The 8,597-nt window shown below is 37.2% G+C and overlaps 1 protein-coding gene across 1 annotated transcript; it reads right to left on the bottom strand.

Moving 5' to 3' along the window:
* Window positions 1-815: 815 nt before the first annotated feature.
* On the bottom strand, window positions 816-3,455 carry LOC102307239 (snake venom metalloproteinase aculysin-1). Its single transcript, XM_005953112.3, has 6 exons — window positions 3,257-3,455; window positions 3,043-3,161; window positions 2,868-2,941; window positions 2,692-2,770; window positions 1,940-2,016; window positions 816-1,615 (listed from the first exon to the last, which is right to left on the bottom strand). The coding sequence occupies exons 1-6, from the start codon at window positions 3,300-3,302 to the stop codon at window positions 1,330-1,332; spliced, it is 681 nt and encodes a 226-aa protein (XP_005953174.1). The 5' UTR covers window positions 3,303-3,455; the 3' UTR covers window positions 816-1,329.
* Between the last annotated feature and the right edge of the window lie 5,142 nt (window positions 3,456-8,597).

Below are 8,597 nucleotides of genomic sequence, written 5' to 3'. Positions count from 1 at the left end.
ATTGTTTTGAAGCAAGTATGTTAGGTCAGAAAACATGTAAAACATTCAGAATCCTCAAGGAAGGACTAGAATGGAAAGCAGTAAGGAAAACACAAGTTTAGTTTTAAGTCTAATTACCTTATTAAAATGCAATTTCTAAATATGGATCGCAGAACAGCAAGTCTGAAACTTTGGTTAGTTTGTGGATGCATCAGTTTGTAATTGTGATACTTTATACCGCTGGCAGTGTTTTATTCTTTGTTAGAGGAAGAGAAACATTGGTTAACATTTCTCTTGTCGGTTGTTTCTGTTTTATTTGAATAGAGCTTTTTAAAGCTATTAGTTCATAGGCAAAAGTTTTGTAATTTGTATTATACAAATTACAGCAATTTCCCTTACATGTGGATTCTTATTCTGTTTGCAACAAATTTTGCATTAATAAATGATGTGAAAGAATTTTGTAGTTTTCATTATTGGGGTTATTAAAAAGAACTACAAATCAGGGTAAGCAATATTTTTTAAGTACACTTAACTTAATTGAAATAGAGAGAAATTAACAATTTTATTGATTTGAATATAACTTAGGGACATAAGTTTAAAGGAAACAAATTATTCTGGTACACTTAACACAACCTTAGTTGGAATTACTAATATTATTTGACTAAGTCGTATCCACAACAGTTAAGTTAAAGTAGCTTAAAAAATATATGTTGGCTTTACTCGCTTAAATTAAATTCTGTTAACTTAAAAAATATTTCTGGATTCAAACAAATTTATTTCGTGCAACCACTTGTCATAAAAAAATTTAGTAAATTGAACAAAACATTTTTTTCAGTGTAGAGTAGGTTGTCTACCAATCAGAAGCTCCTCCAGTCTGTGTGTCACAGTGTCCTTGGGAGAAACACTGAACCCTGAGTTACCCCAGATGTGAGTGTGAATAAAGTGCGTGTGATTGGGTGAATAGGAATCCTAGTATAAAGCGCTTTGAGTTTTTAAAGTTGAATAGAAAGGCACTATGTAAGTCCATTTGATCGTTTAAATGCTTTTAGAGCAGTGTAACAGTGACTTTGTGCTAAATATTCACACACTCAGTCACAGGTAATGACCCAAACGTATTAAAAGCGATCTATAACTTCTCTCTGTGGTGTTTCCCTTTTTTCTTAGATCCTTTTATTGACTAAATGTATTGTCACTTGTGGGAAATGTGGTTATTTCACTGTAACTTCACTTCTAATTGTCGACCTAAAGAAATCTATTTTCATACATCTTCATAAATGTCATGACGATAGAGAATTACTTATATTTTTGTATCACAATGCAAAGTCCTGTTTTTTTGTTTTTTGCATAAATCTATGAAATGTGAGACAGCACCATAAATCTGGATGTGTCCATCTTGTGTGTCTTTACCAGACTGGCGAGCCGGAACAGTCCAGACGGACGAGCTACATGATCATAGAAAGTGGTCGTGTTTCCATGGGAACAGAGGCTCCTCTTCTTCCTCAGGTGTTTGTAGTTGTAAACAGCATGAAGACCCTCATCGCTGTGAGTGTCGGCACTCTGGCCGTCATCCTGCTGTCCTGCCTTGGTACCGAGAGGCTCAATGAGGTACGTCTGGTCCCGGAGCCGCACAAACCCCCTACAGAGGGGACAAAGGCAAACTTTTCAGCATGTCTGGTTCTCAAACGTCAACTTCCCCCTTTCATGACAGCAACAGAAGGGTTAACGAGAGAAGTCTGCATCCAAGGAGCACGAGTTACTGTGCATGCAGTCTTGATGATCTTTAGGAGGGATGCTGATCTTCCCTTTAGTTTGGGCGTGCTGGCCATGAGTCACAGACGAAGTCTTACCGTAACATAGCATCATGGTTTTTATGAAATTTGGGCACCCCTTCAGGGAAAGAAACCTTTTTGTAATTAGAGGTAAAAGATGAAAGAAAAAAATTATAGCCTGCATTACTCACTTTATTCCTGAGCAGAGTCCAATGCTGGCAGAGGAGTCCTCCACTCCCACGATGTGTCCGTGGTAGTAGCAGTGAACCTGAACAGACAGCCATGATTTGTACCAGAATTAATAATGACATTTGGGATTTTTTAATCTCCCAGATATCTCAGTGTGGTCTGGATGCTAATCTTAACCTTATATGTCATTCCCACTTCCTCCTGTTTCTTCCTGCTGCGTGTGTGTCTGTGGTCATAATCGGGAACCTGAGAAACTTTTTTTTTATGCAATTTGATATTTTGAAACGTGCAAGAAATAATTACACGTACTGCACAAAATGCCCCTGATCTGATATTTGTAGCAGATAATTACAATTTACTGCAAAGTGTTTACTTTAGAAATACGTTAACAGTAAGCATGGATACAAATAAGTGAGCACAAAAGACCTGTTGTCTTTCTTCAGGTCAGAGCTATGATTTTAATATAGTCAAAAGATTTATATTGGCATTTCGCAAAAGGAAAAAAAAAATATCCGGTAATGGATGATAAATGTACAAACACCTCTGTAAGCAGTTGGTGGCACAGGATATCCTGCTTTCATATGATTCAAGCCTGTGCAGTCAAATACTTATATGGTAATCTATACCAGTAAAAAGGATCTGAGAGAGAATGACTATGGAGTATCGTGCTAAGCATCTTGTGCACTTTCACAAAAACAAAATAGACACATTTTCCCGATGGTGTAGACAAATAAAATAATGTAAAGATACATACACTTAGATCTGGAGTGGTTGAGATTTGGTCTCCCTGATCAGAGTAATGTGTCACAGAGAAGGTTTTACCCACTAGATTCCTGAAAAAAGAAAGTGCACAAATTGAGGAACCTCAAAGGTTTAAAAAAGCCTTAGAAAGTAGCTCAAAATCAAACAAGTCATTTAAAGTTTTCTCACTTGTTCTTTTCCAAATGCAGAGTGTGGTTTTGCCCTGCGATCCATATAGAGTACTGCAGTGCATCAGGGTATTTCTGTTCACACACACACAAGAAGCAGAAGGGATTTAAATTCATTCTTCAGATCACTTTTTTCTTAATGAACTGCTTCAACAGCACAGTAGAGTGAGTGTTACCTTGTGTGTAGCAGCAGCATCATCATCATTAAAAACAGATGAGTCCTTCAGCCTCTGAGGTATCACTGTTTGGTACTTTATGACATGAGGTAGAGTCTCTACACTGGCTGTAATTATCCCTGCAAGTGTTAAATGATTTATTAGATAAATCGAAAGAAAGAAAGAAAGAAAGAAAAAAAGAAAGAAAGAAAGAAAGAAAGAACTCTTTACATACCCCATGAGGAGAAGAAAATCCATATAAAACATCCAGAACTTGACATGTTGCTCTATCAGACACACTCTGTCATTGTGTGGTTGGCTCTCTGAGGGAAATACAGAGGATCCTCAGCTCTCCGCCTCTCTCTCTCTCTTTCTCTCTCTCTCTTCCTCTCTGCCTCGTAATATCCTGTAGCATCTAAATCAGAGCAACCACGAGTCACCACAAGAGATTGTCAAAAAAGAAAAAAAGAAATTGTTAAAAAAAACTGTCTCCAAATATGTTTTTGAACTCTGTAGTCTGTGATTTACATGAGGGGCTGAACGAGCAGAGTGAAGAAACAGACACGAATAACAGAAGCACTTTAAAAAAACCACGCCTGGAAAGTCTGTGAAAGTTATTTCTGCAGTTAACTGAAAAATAAAACGCTTTGCCACCAAAGTTTCACCCATCCTAACCACTCTCACAAACTGTTGAGTATCAAAGCTTACTGCTACAGAACGGTAAGAGTTATCTGTCTTTAGCCATCAGGGCACGTTGTTGTATTTGCAGCCATCTAGTGGTAATGTGCTTGAAGCATAGGCTTGAAGTTTAGGGATGTTGATTGGTGACCTGTGTTTTAATGTTTTTAGGTCACAAAAAAAACACATTTAGGGAGCAATTTTCAAGAACAATGAGCTTGCAACTGACTGGATGCCTTGTGAAGGAAAACTATGTAGGTCCCACTACTGAAGAGAGACTGCCCTACAATCCAGTGCCCACTGGTATCAGACCAGGGCCCGCACTGTATGCAGTTCTCTGCATTAGCAGCCTGAGAACTGCCTTTGACTTTTTTATAAGAAAGAAGCTCTTTTAGCTGCTGTGCACCTATAAAAATCTGCATGGGAGGAGAATTGGAGAGATATACATGAAGTGTAGATGAGAGCCTTGTGGGATGACAAGACTCCAAGTTCCAAGGAGTTAAAAAGAAAAAGGGGTTCACACTCCAACCAACACGCTGACAACATCTTTACTTCGTTCACCTGTAACATGGTGGACTAATGTTGCTTGTATTAATTCATCTCCTTGTTTGTTGTGGGAAGTTGTGGTTTTGCGTGCCACATTTACTGTGAGCCAATGGCTGTGATGGGGTTGGATTAATTGAAGGCGGGTGTATTTGATTGCACTGATATGCTAGTCTACTTATAGCCCACACTACAAACACCGCTATGATGTTTTGTCTCTCTGTGCAGGTATGTCATATGATCAGATCTAAGATGACTTGATTCAAATATGTTTAGGATGGATAGTTTGCTGCTCTGTGAATTGTATATTGAAGATGTAGTTATATTGTGTCTCTCTGTGCAGACCAGGGCCTACTATATGCCGCAGCCTAAAGGCAGAATTGGGTTGCTGAGGCTGGAGTGATTACTGGCCATCTACTTTCAGGGTGGTGGGTCTTGGGGGACAGCTGCTGGTTGATATCTGAAGTGCAACTGAACTGAGGCATCGCTGGCTCTGGCCTTGGACTGTGGGTTTTATCCCTTTTTCAAGTGGGACACTGGACTGTTTTATCCCTTCATTTTTTTGATCATTGTACTAATAAATTCTTTTTGAATTTTATTGGTTGTTGTCTTTTGCCCATGGCTGAGACAGCTGGTCAGACCTAGAATCTGTTTGTGTGTGTGTTACACACCTTGGCAAAGAAACTCCTCAGATGAAATCTGGCTCTGGTTGGCACATTTAGGGGAAACAACCCAGACCTACCTCACCCAGCTCCTCCAGTTGCAACAGAGGAAGATTTTGTTGTCTGTCTTTGCCATGGTAGTTTTGGTGAAGGCAGTATCCTACATGCCCAAGTGAGACTAAAATGTGCACAACACACAGGTAACCAACAGGCAGTAATGGGGAGAAGAGGAAGCCTGGACTACAAGAAGCACAAATACGGTGTGGATAACCTAGACAGGATGTTGGCACCTCGAGTTGTTGAAGGAAAACTAGCAGATGGCTGTTGGGTCTTTTCTACGATCTCCTGGATGTTGTGGAATACAATGCCTTTGTTCGGTGGAAACCACTTCACAGGAGTGGGAGTCCTCTAACACCTACAAATGAAGAGTGATCCTGGAAGAGCTGGGGCACATGCTGGTGACCTCAACAATTGCAAGACAGCCTTGTCCCCAGTACTCGATAGCTGCCATTCATCCCAAGATACAGTAGTCTGAACCAGAGTGTGACCCATACCCCACCAACAAAATGAGAAGACTGAGCAAGAAGTGCACCTGCAGGATTAGAACATCCACTTGCTCCACCTATGGAAAGTGTGCCTACAAAGACCACTCCCTCGTGGTTAGCACATCCTAATGAGGATGCACACAAACTCAAATACAAATTTTTGTCATCTTAGTGGTCATTTGGTCATTAAATGGCCATTTCTGGCCCCTAAGACGCCAGGTGGTTGTTTATTTTTGGTCATTCATCACAAGAACTGATCATGCAAAATTAAATAAATCATTGTTACTGTTACTTTTACTGACCTGTAATGATTGAAAAAATATTAGGTTTCATGCATTATATGGTTAAAAAATTCAAAACTTTATTTCCTTTTTCTCTGAAAAGTTACTGGGAAAATATAACCAAACTAGACTTTAAAGGGTAAAAAAAAAAAAATCTGAATTTGAATAAAATGTTGGTTTTCGTGACAAGGACTGATACCAGTTTGAAAAATCAAGTGGAAATTGTTTTAATATATTCATTTATGGCATTTTGTGAAGGTATACAGAAGGTGGCCACTTTTGTCCACGAATATGCTGCTGGGGGTTTTTTCTGTCACTGCACAAAAAAGTTATGACGCATATATAATCATTGATACTGTTAATTATTGAAATACATTTAACTGCAATCATAGTTAGAAAATGCTTTTATGCTTTTCTCTTTGTAAATCATTCGAATTAGCTGATCTAAATGGTATTAAAAAGGGTTAAAATTCAGAATTTGAGTGAAATTTGGGGTTTTATAATTAGGGCTGATGCTAATTTAAACTCAAATACAATTATTTCTGTTTTCTGATATTTCTTGAACTACACCAAAAACTTAATGTTCTATAAGATGAGAGCGGTAGGGCTTGAAATAACCTTCCTTTGGAATAAAGCATTGATATTTATTATTATTATTATTATTATTTATTTATTTTTTTTAACTATTAAGTTTGAGGGAAGACAGTGTTTCCCACAGCTGTATTAGGTCAAAGCAGGGCGACTAGTGTTCAGTGATGACTATCAGGTGACGTCATAACCCCGCGCCAAAATACAACCGAAAAAGTCAAGAGCATCTGGCTGTCACTATAGGTCTTGTCTTATTGGAAGATGGTGTTTGCCCATAACTTTTCACCACATTGCTCCACCTTGTGGAATAACAGAACAATTACAATTAATAAGAAGTCATCGTTTATTAAAGAGTGGTTTGAAAAAAACATAATCTTTATAACAGACTTACTTGATGAAAGGGGTCAGTTTCTCTCAGTGGGTGTTTTTAATGCTAAGTTTAACATTCAGTGTTCCCTTAGAGAATATGACAAGGTTTGTAAGGCAATCCCCTTACCTCCTCTGTTGAGTTTGATTCAAGGTTATTTGTATTACTCTAAGGCACAAATTAGTCTACCTTCTTTACATCTAAACCTGATTCCTTTGACGGATAAAAACTGTAATAATAAAACCATGAACAAGATATTTAAAAACAAATTATTTCACGACTTTAACAGTAACACAAAACTAAAAGGGAGTAATGTTAAAATAACGAACAAATATACGCACTTTTTAAAATGGCCTATCCCCCCAAAGTCAAAGAAATGCAATTTAAAATAATTAATGGATATTACCCAGCAGCTGAAATGCTTAAAAAAAGGTTTGGGTTTGAGGTAGAGCCATGTGGATTTTGTTCACAAAATGTGGAAAGTATTGATCATTTGTTTTTTTCCTGCTCAGTAACAACTGACTTTTGGCAAGATCTAGTAGACTGGTTGAGTATAAGAATAGATGGGATGACCCCACAACTCTAACACAAGTTTTATATAATAATCGTGATCCATCTAAGGAACTGTCCATGCTACACAAGGTGGTGATAATTATGGGCAAATACCACATACACAAATGCAAATGGCAAAGTAAAAGACCTTCCCTAACTGAACTGAAACTTGAATTAAAATCTTTTTTGTCATCTTTAGAATTACTGAGGGATTCATGTAAAGAGGCTGCTTTGATATGCGACAATGGGACTCAATCTCTATCCTTTTAATGAGTGTGTTTTTGGTGTACTAAGTAAGCCACATGTATGTTAAAGTGTTCGCAGAAAGGAAACTGTTATATGTCATAAAAATGGCCTCCATATATTTATGTATATGTATATATGTGTTTTTGTTTTTTTGTTCTTGCTTTTAGTTTTTTTTTCCTATTTCGTTTGGTTTCTTATTCAACCTTTTCAAGATGTTGTTGCACTAATGTTGTCTCCCAACGAGAGATTGTAATATGTGCATAAATTTAATTAAAGTATGGAAAGAAAAAAAAAATCTGGCTGTCACTACCGAGAAGGGTCTGGCTGCAGCCACTGTGGAGCGCCACAGTAACCGGATACACGTGACCTCCACACTAACCGGAAACACGGGACCTCCACAGTAGCCGGAAGCACGTGACCTCCACAGTAGCCGTAAACACGCATGGATACCGTGGAAGTTTTTTGTTTTTTTATCAACCTTTATTTAAACATCAGTACAATACAAAATGGAATTAAACAGTACTACAATAATGGTGTTGTACTTACAAAAGAATTGTATGCATAGATAAACAAATACAAGAACAGTATTCAGAAACAACAATATAAATATGCTAGGGGGAAAGTAACTGATCAAGCCAAAGAATAAAGTGATTGAAAGATCTTGATTTTTTCACAAACACCAACAGTTTTTATAGTTTTTGGGTTAGTGGAGTTCTTAATTGAGTTAAGATACTGTACAAGTTCAAAGGAGAATACATAAAAAGAGGGATGTCTTCCTAAACATTTGGACTTGTGAATATGAAATTTAGCCATTAAAAGTAACAAGTTAACCATATATCTGTTATCAAAGTTGAATTGTTTTTGGTTTTTGTGCAGACCAAACAAAACATATTTCCAAAACAATAAAACTCCTTTAAATATATTTTCTGAAATAAAAACACATAAACTCTGCCAAAAATCTTGTACAAGGTTACAAAACCAAAAAAGATGTATAGTAGATTCCTTGGAAGTTTTACAAAAGCTACAGCTTGTATCAATGTCTAATTTGAATTTGCTTTGAAGATAATCTTTAGAAGGATAAATTCTGTGTATTAATTTATAAGAAATATCTTTA

This window comes from Haplochromis burtoni, unplaced genomic scaffold (assembly GCF_018398535.1).
Source record: "Haplochromis burtoni strain Fernald_Lab_line unplaced genomic scaffold, NCSU_Asbu1 Contig_3052, whole genome shotgun sequence".
Taxonomy (NCBI): Eukaryota; Metazoa; Chordata; class Actinopteri; order Cichliformes; family Cichlidae; genus Haplochromis; species Haplochromis burtoni.
The sequence above is the reverse complement of the archived record's forward strand: the minus strand, read 5'-3'. Positions and strand labels throughout refer to the sequence as shown.

What these genes read in the sequence shown, in the direction of transcription:
- LOC102307239 (XM_005953112.3), bottom strand. Translation starts at nt 3,302, where the DNA reads ATGTCAAGTTCTGGATGTTTTATATGGATTTTCTTCTCCTCATGGG. An exon ending in ATGCTGCTGCTACACACAAG is followed by an intron (nt 2,942 to 3,042) that starts GTAACACTCACT and finishes GTGTGTGAACAG; the next exon opens with AAATACCCTGATGCACTGCA. An exon ending in CAACCACTCCAGATCTAAGT is followed by an intron (nt 2,017 to 2,691) that starts GTATGTATCTTT and finishes CTGTCTGTTCAG; the next exon opens with GTTCACTGCTACTACCACGG.